This window comes from Pygocentrus nattereri, chromosome 10 (assembly GCF_015220715.1).
Source record: "Pygocentrus nattereri isolate fPygNat1 chromosome 10, fPygNat1.pri, whole genome shotgun sequence".
NCBI lineage: Eukaryota > Metazoa > Chordata > Actinopteri > Characiformes > Serrasalmidae > Pygocentrus > Pygocentrus nattereri.
Window position 1 is genome coordinate 20,506,245 of NC_051220.1, and position 14,320 is coordinate 20,520,564.

The 14,320-nt window shown below is 39.5% G+C and overlaps 2 protein-coding genes across 7 annotated transcripts in view; one reads left to right on the forward strand and one right to left on the reverse strand.

The window, feature by feature from the left end:
- evla (Enah/Vasp-like a) overlaps positions 1–5,393 on the forward strand; it is a 71,168-nt gene extending 65,775 nt beyond the window's left edge. For all 6 annotated transcript variants that reach the window (XM_017694404.2, XM_037542063.1, XM_017694402.2 and 3 more), the window contains 4 exons: positions 769–829; positions 3,747–3,807; positions 4,323–4,380; positions 4,465–5,393. In XM_017694404.2, coding sequence (XP_017549893.1) covers positions 769–829; positions 3,747–3,807; positions 4,323–4,380; positions 4,465–4,502 — 218 coding nt within the window. In that variant the 3' untranslated portion in view covers positions 4,503–5,393. The remainder of the gene's footprint in view (positions 1–768; positions 830–3,746; positions 3,808–4,322; positions 4,381–4,464) is intronic.
- Positions 5,394–7,407: 2,014 nt separating this feature from the next.
- On the reverse strand, positions 7,408–13,670 carry degs2 (delta(4)-desaturase, sphingolipid 2). The gene is made up of 4 exons (XM_017694409.2): positions 13,473–13,670; positions 13,156–13,336; positions 8,714–9,456; positions 7,408–8,020 (listed from the first exon to the last, which is right to left on the reverse strand). The coding sequence occupies exons 2-4, from the start codon at positions 13,235–13,237 to the stop codon at positions 7,877–7,879; spliced, it is 969 nt and encodes a 322-aa protein (XP_017549898.1). The 5' UTR covers positions 13,238–13,336; positions 13,473–13,670; the 3' UTR covers positions 7,408–7,876.
- Between the last annotated feature and the right edge of the window lie 650 nt (positions 13,671–14,320).

A 14,320-nucleotide genomic window follows, 5' to 3' on the forward strand; every position in this document is an offset into this window, starting at 1 on the left:
AAAGCAGTCTGAAATGTGATATATTTATTAGATTTTCTGTAGGTAATAACTGCAAACAATGGAGTTGAATTCACTTGAACTAACCGTACCGAACAGAAAGAACCCTGGTTACCCAGCCAGGGAATCGAACCCTATCTGAAAATGTAGTATTGTATCTGTTTGGCTAGATGGAAAAAATTTAAGAAAGACCACATGGAAATATATAAAGTGGCTACAAAGGCAGTACTGTTATAAAACAAAATAGGACATTTAAGAACCTGTGAGAGAAGATGGGTATAAAGCTCCAGAAACATGAATGTTGAAATTTGCTGGTTTGGGTTGGCCCTTAAGCAGAACAGTTGTTCAAAAATAATGAATAACAATCTAAACGATACCACAGACTTCAGTGTAAGCCTCCCCGATTTAGGCTGTGCATCATTAACTTCCACTTGTAACCTAAGCCAGCGCTGACAGTCTAGAGTACTGACCACAAAAATGAAGTGAAAGTGCACTGGAAGAAGGTAGTTTGGCCTAATGATTAGTGTTTTTTCTTACATTACGGTGAAATGGTGATTGAGCATCTCTGCAAATATTTGAGCTTCCAGCTAGAATTACTTCAGAGCATCCAAAACATAATTCCTACTAAAACTGAAGCTTCATTGAAGATAAAAGGAAGCCTACCACCTGATGTGTTGGTTCACCTTATATGTTTTCCATTAGTACATGTCATCCCTTAAACTACAATCACATTGGTGAAAAGTTTGCAACTGACTGGAATTTTCTTCACAGATGCTGTGAAGAAGCCATGGGAACGAGCAAACTCTTCAGATAAATCCTCTGCTGGGTCAAGGTCAGTGTTAAAGTATGGATAGAAATGATACTGTTCCACATTAATTAGTTTGTTCTCATGTCCCTCTGAGAGTCATTCGTTTTCTCTTCAACATACAAGAATACCTCCATTTCCAGAAAGAATGGCTGATTCTGTCTCAGGCTTCAGCTTTATGCTTGTATGAATAAATAGGCACATCCCAAAGCTAGCCATGTAATTGTTTGTCCACATGCATCAGTAACTACTGCCGGATCTTATCAATGGCCTGCTTTAGAAAATAAAACCTAATCAGCAGGAGGCTGGAAAGGAATGAACAAAGCTAGCTCTTATCTGCCTTTGGCACTGCAGAATTTTAGGCTGTGGGTTTGCATGGAAGCTGTACAACTGAGGATGCTGATAGTGTGTGTAAATATTGATGAACTGTCACTGTATGCTCTAAACCCCTGCTGGAAATCAAATAAAAAGCTTGGTAGAGCGAGTAGTGATGGAAGCAAATCAGTAGCAATGTTAAAATGAAAATTTCTAACATACAGTATATCAATGTTGTCCAAAGAAAAACAAGCATCTCCAAAACAGTAACTTTGTAGGAGATGTTTGTTACTGTGAATAGTTTGAGATATTTTTCCATTTTTTTAGACAGCAACAATGCAAATTTGGCCTCAAATTGAAAATCCAATATTGCCATTTTAATTTTCCTTTTGCCCCCATACTAATATTGACACTTCATTCACACAGAGATGCTTTACAAGTAACTTTATGTAAATGTAAATTTCCAGAAATTTATATTTATGCTTCACATAATAACATTGCAAAGATGTCAAAATGGTAATTTTATATGCATAAAATAATATTATATGCATTTGCACTTTCTAATAAGGCAGTGCTATTGGCCCCACCCTGATGGGATGAGTGACCAGTGGAAATGTATGAAAAAGCAAATGCAATCAGATTGAATGTATTTTCTCTCGATAATGCAGTTTCAAATACCTTATTATGAGGTATAAATGCATACATTATATTTTGACACCATTATTGCATAATCACAAAACGCATAACTGTGCAGTTCTGGAAATACATTTTAATTGAAATAAAGCTACTTATAAAGTGTCTTTTACACAAATCTTTGTGTAAATGAAATGTCAACGCTTACATTAAATTGTGACTCTGGATGACACTTGTATGCAAATCTGTGGTCAGATAGAAGATTGGATTTATTTTTCCTGTATGATGATGAAAAATGGCACATGGTCTAAAAAACATTTCTAAACAGTGCTTTAAAGTCTTTTGTTTTCCTTTGCCATGAAAGTTCTGTTGAAATTAGGCTTCTTTAAGTAACTATGTTGTAGTTTAGTCCACACAGTGCTACTGTTGTATGCAAAAGTTTGGACACTCCTGTCTTTACATAAACTATATTGCCAAAAGTATTCAGTGACCCATCCAAATCACTGAATTCAGGTGTTCCAATCACGTCCATGGCCACAGGTGCATAAACCAAGCACCTTGGCATGCAGACTGCTTCTACAAACATTTGTGAAAGAATGGGTCGCTCTCAGGAGCTCAGTGAATTCCAGCGTGGTCCTGTGATAGGATGCCACGTGTGCAACAAATCCAGTTATGACATTTCCTCCCTACTAAATATTTCACAGTCAACTGTCAGTGGTATTATAACAAAATGGAAGCGATTGGGAATGACAGCAACTCAGCCATGTAAAATGACAGAGCGTGGTCTGCGGATGCTGAGGCATGTAAACTTTCTGCAGAGTCCATCACGACAGACCTCCAAACTTCATGTGGCCTTCAGATGAGTTCAAGAACAGTGTGTAGAGTTTCATGGAATGGGTTTCCATGGCTGAGCAGCTGCATCCCAACCTTACATCACCAAGCGCAATGCAAAGCGTTGAATACAGTGGTGTGAAGCACCGCCACTGGAGACGTGTTGTCTGGAGTGACGAATCACTCTTCTCTGTCTGGCAATCCGATGGACGAGTCTGGGTTTGGAGGTTGCCAGGAGAACAGTACTTGTCTGACTGCACTGTGCCAAGTGTAAAGTTTGGTGGAGGGGGGATTACGGTGTGGTGGTGTTTTTCAGGAGCCAGGCCTTCTTGTCCAACATCAGTGTCTGACCTCACTAATGCGCTTCTGGAAGAATGGTCAAAGATTCCCATAAACACACTCCTAAACCTTGTGGAAAGCCTTCCCAGAAAAGTTGAAGCTGTTACAGCTGCAGAAGGTGGGCTGACATCATATTAAACCCTATGAATGAAGAATAGGATGTCACTCAAGTTCATATGCGTGTGAAGGCAGACGAGCGAATGCTTTTGGCAATATAGTGTATTTTCATGACTTTTGAAGTGAAAAGAATTTTTTATACTTTGGAATTGTCATCAGCTGACAGTTTCTTATAATTCCTGACCTGCTTAACTTGTTCTAATGAATCTGATGAGGTCAATGCTACTTCCATTTCCTGACTTTACAGCTAGAAGGCCACAAGTGCTACTTTTTAAGTTAATCAAATATATAGTATTATGCAGGCATCGTGTTCCTTTTGCTTCAGAAATCAACAAAATATGTATCTTAGTCAGGGGTGCACAAACTTTTGCATTCTACAAAAGGAGACACCAAGTCCTAGCAAATGTTCTCATCCATGTATATGGATGGAAGAACAACAAAGTTGTTTACTGTGAACTCATCATGGATCGATTTTTTTTTCCCCAGATAGCAAAGCGAGCCAGTCCTCGTCAGTGTGTGGATAATCATATCAGACTTCACAGTGGCTAAAATATGTAGTGTGTACACAGCTGGCAGTTAATGCATCCTGGCATGAGCAGATATGCAAGGTCACAATGAAAATACTAGTGTAACCCTAGCCTCTGAGCTTTACTGAATCAAATTTCCTTTTATTTATTGTGGAAAAATGACACTTTTGTTGATTATGCAGGGTGAGACCTATTGGCAGCACCAGTGATGCAGAGTCAGGAGACTTTGACAGAATGAAACAGGTAAGTTATAAATACTATAATTGTAAAATTATAGTGTAAAATAATTGACTATATAAACCAGTGAAGAATCATAACGTTGAGACCAAGGCCTTCAGCGCAGACGAGAAATGTCAAAAATTGAGGGAAAAAATGTAAATGAAAGTGATTGGTTGAAAACAAAAAAAGTTGAATTGGACTATTTTCTGTTTGGCAGTTCAAGATTTCCAACCAGAGCTTAGTAAGACCAGTACAATACTAGCAGCCTTTAATATAAACAAGCATGATGATTATATTAAATAAAAACAAACAAATTTATTTAATATAATCATTCAAGAGTTCCCAGAATTTTTTTACACTTTTGTAAAAAGTGCCCTTTATAGTGTATGAACATTTCATGAAGAATGGACCCAAATAAATGATCCAAACTTAAACTTGTTGCAACAGCAACAGTATGTTTGAGTGCTAAGAATCGGGGATTTCTCATGAGCTCAGCAGAATCAGAACTGTCATCACTCTTCCTTTCTTTTTCTGAATAGGAGATCTTGGAGGAGGTTGTGCGTGAACTGCATAAAGTCAAAGATGAAATCATTGATGGTGAGGATAAATGAATGCCATAACTGAATACATGGTCCTTGAGATTAGTGCAGTTTCAACACTATCTTTTTTTCTTTTCTTTAGCCATTAGACGAGAACTCACTCGGATGGGCACTACATAGTGTTTACAAGCATCATGATACTGACAGAAGGTTCTTGGGGAAGTTCAAAAAAGATCCTGCGGCACGTTTTGAAGGAATGTTCTCGCAACATAGCTGCAACGGAAAAGAAACGTTGCTATGAGGTTGCAGAAATGTTGCGTCAACGAGGAGCATCACAGAACGGGACAAGAGAAAGCAGAGAAATGGAAGTGAGTGAGTGTGCATTGTTGTATGTATGCTTGGATGGATGGATGGATGGATGGATGGATGGATGGATGGATGGATGGACAGACCTTCACACTGAATTTTTCTATTTTCTCCTGTATGAACATTAAAAGACTCAGCCCACTGTGCAGTTTGCTGCTCTCAGTCTTTCAAGTCTTAAAAGAGAAAGTTGACTAGTTGGAACTTGATGAAGATATTTTTGTTTTATACTGTTTTATTGTGTCATTGATCATTACTATTATTGTTAAAATAATTTTATTATTGGTGGTACAGAGAAAGAGATACAAAGATGCTCACCATTTATGTCAGCCTTTTATATTTTATTACTTTCTTCATTATTTGGTTTTTGATAAGCACATTGAGCACACTCTTGTGCTGAACTGTCACCAAACCGCATCAGTTTCTAGGTTTTTTTTTTTTTTTTGGCCAATACAGGTGTATAAGTTCACTGGATTTTTTAGCTTGAACTTGACTTGGTGTGAGGTAATTGATGGCGGTTGGCCTTTGAATGACTCCTGAAAGACGTAATTGTAGCTATAGCCCTACGAGATGGCAATTTTTGAAAACTCTTCATTTGCTCAAAGAATTGGTTGAAATGTTGGGTCCTACAGTATATCCTATTAGGTTACTCATTTTAAAAGTTGACATTGAAATGACCTTTGAATAAAACTAATAACACTGAATCTATATCTTGTGAATTTGTCTTTTTTGCTCATAAAATTTCAGATCACAAATTATATTATTTAACATTTTATATTATTAAACATTCACAGTACTCATTATGATAAGAAGATACTCCGTGTTATATAGTTTTCCATTAATTTACCCTGCGATTAAATAAAAGATGTGACAAGGATAACCTTGGAGCTGCGTGTCTCTATTCAGGATGATAAATTAATGGAGTTTCAATTTACAAAACATGTTCAAACTTGGAAAGCAAATCACATTAATAAATAATGGCCACCACCATGAGCTGGCTGCACTGGTAAAAGTTTGAAACATTTAAAAAACTTTACAGCGATGTCATTTGCTAAATTAATGTTTCCTCACAAGTTTTAACAGGTCAGTGTTTCCTTTGTGTATGTAAATACATGTACTTAGCAAGTACCAAATTCCTTAGTGGGTCATGCCCCTTAAGTTTCAATAGGTAGACATTTGTTTTGCATCAAAACAAACAAAATATAGGCCAGACTGCCTGTTACACCGTTTTGTTAACAGCCTTTTCATGATGTCAACAAAGTTTTTTATGTTGAGGTGTTTTCTGAGCATTTTGATAGCGATAAAATATATTTGGGTATTCTTTTGTCATACAATATCCCTACATGTAGCCCTGCAATGGGCCAAACCCACATCACAAAACTATCGTAAAACAATCAGGCAATGTACACTCACCGGCCACTTTATTAGGTACACCTTGCTAGCAAAAGGTTGGACCCCCTTTTGCCTTCAGAACTGCCTTAATTCTTCATTTCATACTTTCAACAAGGTGTTGGAAACATTTCTCAGAGATTCTGGTCCATATTGACATGATAGCATCACGCAGTTGCTGCAAATCGGTCAGCTGCACATCTATGATGCAAATCTCCCATTCCACCACATCCCAAAGGTGCTCTATTGGATTGAGATTTGGTGCCCATTCTCCTCTGACCTCTCACATCAACAAGGCATTTTCGTCCAAACAACTGCTGCTCACTGGATATTTGCTCTTTTTCAGCCCATTCTCTGTAAACCCTAGAGATGGTTGTGTGTGAAAATCCCAGTAGATCAGCAGTTTCTGAAATACTCAGACCAGCCCGTCTGGCACCAACAACCATGCCATGTTCAAAGTTGCTCAAAAATCACCTTTCTTCCCCCATTCTGGTGCTCGGTTTGCACTTCAGCAAGTTGTCTTGACCACCTCCACATGCCTAAATGTATTGAGTTGCAGCCACGTGATTGGCTGATTAGCTATTTGTGCCAACAAGAAATTTATTGATAAAGTGGCCAGTGAGTGTATATCACCTAATAACGTTCTGTGAGGCAGCCTTTAGAGCACACTGCAAATTCCAGGGGGGCAGAGGGATATGTTTTCTGTACTTTTACATTTTTTGAGAGTTGTGGGATGGTTGCTGGGGGGAAAAAAGTGTGTAACCTACCTATAATGATTTACTATACTATGATTTGTTGACTTGTGCTGCAAGTTGTTAATAGTCCTTTCTCCTTCCTAATTATCACCATATTTATTATCAAGTTTTTGTCCAAGACATTTACAGCAATATGCAGATCAGACTAAGAACTTCAGTGACATAGAAATGAAAAATAACTTTGTAACAGCCAACAAAATGGGGCCTATACTACCTCTATATGGTATTATTTGTTTTATAACTGACACCTAAAGCTTGAGATATATATACACAAATGTAATTGTATGCATACTTTGCAGTTGTACACTGGTATGGCTGTTGGCTTTAGCTTTAACGTTCACCCCCCCATCCCCCACCACCACCACCACCTCCGCCGCCGCCCCCTCCAATTTTAGTATATGTGCTGCCTGCCTTAGACATTTGACTGTTCAGACATCAGCCTCCTATTACCACCATCCTCAATTCCTCTGACTAGATGGAATTCCCTTTTAAAAGCTTTGTATCAAAATTAATTCTGCCTTAACGCATCATCGTTATGGACTGGCCTTTTTTTGGTTCCTAAGTCAATAACACAACACTACTCATACTTCTGCTTTAATTACCCATGAAATGATTTTTTAATTCTGCCACCACATCTTAAAGTATCCAGGTGTGGCGCCTGTTTTCACCTACATCTGGTGATATTATTATTCAAAACAGTCACAGATCACAACAGCTGGATAATAGAATAGAAAATAGTAGATCTTGGAAAATATTTTACACATCAAAACAGCAAGGCAACATCAATGAAAAGGCATTTTAGAGTTTCAATGCAGAATTCACTTCAGCCCTACTTAGAATATATTCACAGTCTACGTTTGTTAGACTATGAATTAGTTTGTCAGTTAAACTGACCAAAAGTGTAAGTTATTGTGCGTTCTTAACTTGTTTTTCCTGGTTTTGGGCAGAAAAGTTTAGACATGTGTTGCTACCAGTTCAGCAGGCTTGTCCAGATCTTCTTTTCTGTTTAAATAGCGGCTCTAAGATAATAATGAGCTAGGGTATGGTTTATTCCTGTTTGACCAGTTTGTATTCTCGCTTGATTCTGGCATAGGGGCCGATGCTGTCGTCAAAAACAAAGTCCCAGAGCACTCGTATCCAGGAGGTGTGCTGCGGTAGTGAGTCATAATACTCTGCTGCAATTCTTTTCACCTGTCAATGAGGAGAGAAAAGACTTGTACTGTTACACCACATTTAGGAAACTATTTGCAGTCAAGTCATGTAATCCAATAACAGTTGTCTCCTTGTATCACGATCACTGATATCAGAGTTTACAAAAATGAAACTGGCAAAGAAAACCGGCTGAAGTTTTCTAGGGGTACATCCGGACTTTGGTTATTCATAAGTGCTTAAATATTAACAGAAATAATAACATGGTTACGGTATCATAGTTCAAATACGTGCCTTAAACGCTTCAGATGGCTAGACACATTGTCTACAGGAGAAAATCAATGGAACTGAAGTTTATGCCTTACAGAGCTTGTTGAACCAAGTGAATGTTTGTCTTGCTTTATAGTGTTTATGGAAATCCTCGTCATATAAACAGTGCATTTTAAAAGCAGAGATATCTTCATTCAAAAATTATACATTTTCCAGGACACTCAATCCATGCACTTGAACAGTCCTTTCCCACTAGGCACATTCTGCCTTAAAGTATAAGTGAGCAACAGCTAAAATTTCCTATTTCACCTTTGACTTACTAGTCAGACTAATAAAGAACAGCAACCTTAAATCCCCTGAAAAGCTCTGGAATTACCCTCTCACCCACACTGTCTGGGAGATCATCTGGCCCCAAGAGGAAACCACTGGAAAGTATTGGGAAAGTGCATGGAGATGAACACTCACCTCAGGTAATTTACTACCCGGAATGCTGGGGAAATCATGGTGCTCCATGTGGTATCCCACGTTGAAGGTGATTAAATTCAGAGGGCCGTAGTATGAGTAGGTCTCATGGCCCTTCAAGAACATGTAGTGCTCAGCAATGAAGTGTCCAGAGATGGGATGCAGGCCCATACACAGTATAGACCCAGCGATGAGGTACACTATGGGCTTGAGTCCCCAGAGGTAGTAGAGGAGAATGTCCATTGCAAACTGTATACCTGCATTCATCATCTCCAGTCTGGTCACGGGTTTTGGGTTCACCACCAGAGGCCGCAGCGCATAGAAGAAGGGTTGGAGGAAGAGCCAGAGTACCTTCCTTATTGGTGTGCAGAAGAACCAGCCCTCTAGGTCCGTAGGGATGTCTACATCCAGCCCGTCTCCTCCCAGATAGCGATGATGGTCGATGTGGTACTTCTTGAAGGAGGCAGAGTAAGGCAGGCCAATGGGAAGGTTGGCAAACATTGCAAACCAGCGATTCCAGCGAGCCTGCTTGTTCCCAAAGGCCACATTGTGAGAGATGTCGTGAATGGCTAAGGTCAAGGAGTGGTTGATGCAGCCACCAAAGGCATATGCCCAGAAGACCACCCACTTCCAAGACAGGTCATGGACCAGGTAACACGCTAATATCTGGGTTAGTACCATTCCTGACACAACCCACTTCAGCTGAGGGTCGGGACCCATCAAAGCCTTAATCTGCGGGTACTTTGCTGTTAAGAGAAAACAGTAAGTATTTATATAAATAATACACCAGACACACTCCTGCTAAAATGAAAAGCACAGCCATTCCTACATGTCCTGTAGACAAGCCTACTCACCTAACACAGCAGTGCTGCAGAAGTCTCTAAAATGAGATTTTCTGTTGTAGTACACTAGGAAACCCCCCTTCTGATGATTCATCTTGAAGGTGGAATTATTGTTTTTAAGACAAGTGCTTTTTGACTGGCTGTTTGTTACGCTGGCTTAATAATTTATTTAAAAAAAAAAAAACCCAAGTAATTGAGGTTAGTGCAATATCACTATTGCTAATTAGCACCACAGATGTTTTTATTAGATTCTAGATCAGTGGCTAGCAGACAGGATTTATTGAGTGCCTTAAGGATTCCCAATGATTGAGAGACGTATTTGCATAATGCATGCTGGGTATTGTAGTGAGATGAATGATTAATTCTATCAGTCCGATGAGGCTGTTGGATTTGGCGCTGCACAACAAAACATTACATAACATAAATGCTATATGCAGACCAGAATGCCCCTTCATGCCCAAGGTAAAATTTACCCATATGCATTTTATGATACTAAGCACAACTCTTTGATTAACTTTGTAGAAATGTTAATATCTGAAAGATTTAGGGTCAACTTGGCCTACTATGAGATCAAACTGAAATGCTGATGGTGATTCTCCACTGAAAAGGCCTTTTAGCCTTGTCTTAAATCTAATCTAGGTCTCAGAAATTGGCCTTCAGTGTGTTTGATTTATGCTCATGTGAATAAACAATAAGATGTTGGATGCAAACAATGATAAAGCAGCAGCATGTCCAAAATTAGACAAAAATATCTATTTATATCTGTACAGATTCCAGTTACCTGGCGACTAGATGGTAATGGGTGATAAACATCCACCTGAAATGGAGTACACAGGAAGTCAAGCAGTGTCTAATGCTCCTCCCATGAGACAGGAGGGCCTCCTGATAGTGCACCTTTCTTTTTAATTAGCACACTTGTTGTTTCTTTGCCTGTTCTTGTCAAAAAGACACTCGCTGTAGATTCCCTACAGACAGATTTGGGTCTAATGTAAAAATTACATCACTTAGAAAACTGGTACCATGGAAATGTGGCTTGATTTGCCCTGCCCTTCCAATTCGCATGCAGTCATTATGCAAACTAACGGCAAAGTGGAAAGACTTCGATATACTTTCGCTACCGCAATAAGCCCTGACTAACCCTTGCTCATGTTCCCCTGATCTTCCACATGGGGAAGTCCATGTCACATGGTGGACAACTTCTCCTTCTAAAAGAAAAGTTCACTCAAGATGCTAGTAACACAGAATTGATAAAAAGAGTAATGGTCAGGGGCGACTCAGTAGTCTTTATAATAAATAATAGACTATTCAGCATTTGTTTATATTTATTATCATTCCAATAATGCTAATGAGTAGCATCAATTCTTTGTCTAATTGGTCACATCCATTCTGCAGTGTGGATTCTTGAGAGATTACACGTACAACTATCATAGCAACACAGACATTCCATTGACCACATCCACACCCAGTGCATGCAAAGCAACACTGTTTTTAAAAGTCTAAATTGATTCCATCGATTTAAGCTGTGAAGAACCTACTGATAATCAAATGTCGTACACTTTCATGGAAGGGATCGCTGACCAGCCTCTTGCAAATACAATGGTCATGATGTCCACCCTGATAGCACGCAGCTAAGAATTCACACGGCAAGAAAGAAACAGATCCTAGAAACTCAGACACTTACTGCTGATCATTCAACCAGTCACACATTTTCATTGAGCAAGTTAATGATTAACACCACTTTTTCAGTCACATGTTAAGCCATCCCTTTTCAGTGTCAGCCCCTGATGTATAACATGAGTATCTCATGATAAACTTCTCTGCAGAAGGTACCTCCCACGGCTTCTTCCCTTAATGATACTATCAAAGTGTACCTTGTTGAACTCTAAAGGTTTTACTGAGCCGAATACAAGTTCTCGGGGAGAAAGGCAGATTAATGACCTTCATGCAGCAAGGTGAATTACTGTCATCCTGGGTGTAAATTGGTTGTGGTGGAAACAGCTTCCACACCCTCAGTGTCATTTATAAACACGGGCACTATTGACTTCGTTCTCCTGCAAAGCTTAAGGGATTATAAAAGAAGATGTTATAAATATTTGAAGAGCCTCAAAAGTTTCATGTGTCAGTTTTGAAAACTAAGCTTTACATGATATAGTACATCACAGATGAATGCAGTTCTGGTGAGGTTTTCTGACGTAAGGGAATGTTTCTTCAAAATTGAGCCCATATTTCATGAAAAAAAAGGCACAGACACACTTAAACAGTGCTTCTTCAACAGCTCTAAAGGCCGTTCTGTTCTACTGACCCTCACACATTAGCACCAAGTGTTGTGGCCCTGACTGTTTACCGTCACAGTTCTGTTTCCAGGCAAAACCCATTAAGTCTGTCAGGTGCACCTGGGCAACTCAGCGATTGTTCCACATGTCAAAGTGCAGTTTGCCTGGAATCAGTTCACACAAAATGGCCAGACTGGAAAAAAAAATGCTGTTCATTTATATTACATCTACATGTTTAAATGAGACGGGGCAAAGCCAGGAGGGGAAATAGTGGATATTACAGTTCCTAACAGTTTTGGATTTAGCTCAAATATGCAAAGCACCCATCTGCTAAAAATAAATAAATAAGCAAATAAACACATAGGCATATATTTTGTATATGTAAGGCACACTTCAAATATATTTTATTTGAACACATCTTTTTAAATGCTTTCATGATACGTTTTATGTATATTTATTTTCCATACGGGTACTTCGTAGGGATGTCGTTAGCTTGTAGTTAGTGTGCTAGCTTGGAGCTAACTAATTAGCTTGTGGCTAGAGATTTAGATTCGGACACTTTATTTTCCTAATATGATACTTTTATAAATGTTGAATGTTATAATAAACTAGAAATGGACACCTACGTATTAACATAAGGCACGTTTGTGAAATAGTCGCCTGACATGTAAATACAGCTCCACAAAAAAAAAAAAAAAAAAAATCACTAAACTGTTATTAACCTGTTCATTTTATGTTCGAAAATTAATGTACTCTATGGCTTAAACCGCACCCCGTCTGACCAACATCAACTGTAACATTGCCGTTTTACCGAATATAGGCTGGCTAGAAAGTGCTAGCTGAGGCTGAGGCTGCAGCCTTAGCCACTGTAGCAGCGCAGTCCCCGCGGCACGCGCGCCGTGAGGATCTCTGAACTTAGACTAAACTTTCTGCGCCTGAACGGCCACGTCAGGAAACAACGTGTAGACCTGAGGCTCTAGTCAGTAAATACACTACCAGAGCCTGTCGATTTGAGGTTTTTGTCGTTCTGAAGGTAACATTTCAGTGAAATCAGTCCAGTTCTGTAAAGTTCGGAGCTCCGGTGTGACAGAGACGCGGTACTGATTTGATGCAGCACTTCAGTGAAACTAACCTACAGCAAAAACAGCCGAGCCTCCAGACTTTCACATTCAATGATACCTCGAAGACGAGACCAAATTAACCAGCCTAAAACCACACGTTCATTCAAATTCCACTGTGTGAAGGATCCGAATCCCCTGCCAGGATATTTTATTCCAACTTAAGCATATTTATTTCTGGTCTGTGGGGTCTCTTGGGAAGATTTACTCACCTAATATTTCCTTCCTTCTCCATGTGTGCGGTTGTTCGTTGTACATCCATTCAAAGTCCCCTCGTCCACCTGCCTTCCCCATTTTCCACTTCCAGCAGTGGCGTAATGATCTCAGGTGAGCCTCTCAGTCTCGAGTCGTTTCGGGCACGCCCTCAGAGATAAGGTGCAGAAAAAGGTGTGCCTGAACAAAGCCAGAAGAAACCGTTGATAGGTTTGTGGGCCGCAAAGGCGAGGCTACTTATACTCAGGCGTGAGAGCGATCAGTGAAACGTTTAAAGTGGAGAGACGCCTTAGAAGAGGAAGGGAGGGCCGATTACTTTGCGAGGCAAAGCCTGAATCTGATCGGTATGGAAGTCTGAGCCATATGGGAGTCGCCTGCTTCGTCCTGCGACTCAGAAATACGGCCACAGCATCACTACAGTTATTCTCTGACGCTTTTCTTCTCGGACTTTGATTAAAAGAGCGCCTACTGTTTTGTGTGACGACCACAGGATGGCGCTGTTTTCACACAAACCAAGAAAATATGAATTTGCAGCGCTTCAGCTCTCCGGTCTAAACGTCCCGAACTAGAGCGAATTCAGCTGTTATGACACATCAGGCCTGGAGAGCTCAGCTGGTTATTATTGAAGTTTTAATCAAATGAAAAGCCTTAGCAAAGCAATAGATTTACACTATTTCTTGTATTGCTGAGAGTGTTGACTCCATTAAAGACATGTCAATATATCTGTGCGTATAAAGGCCGTGTTGGCCTACAGCAGCTGAGCCCCCTCTGCTTTAATTCTCAGAATCTAGGATTGATACGAAATACAAATAAAACCAAAGCATGACACATTCCATTTTATTAAATGTATTACATTTAAAAACGATGCTATTTAGGACTAGTAAACTTGTTTGACGTTACAATAAAAGTAAATAGTACTAGTAATAGTGTAAGGTACAGACATGGTGGTTGTTTTTTAATAGGGCAAGGCCATAAATCAATATATTGAGACCACGAGGTAAGAGAAACCTAGCTTATCACATCAAAATATGAATTCGTGGCCACGCCTTATGCAAAATAAATAAATAAATAGGAGCTCCGCACTGATTATATTCGGGGGATTATATGAACTCTTGCTAATCGCTGGGAGAAACCAAAGCTAAAGTGGGTCGATGTTGAAGTCTC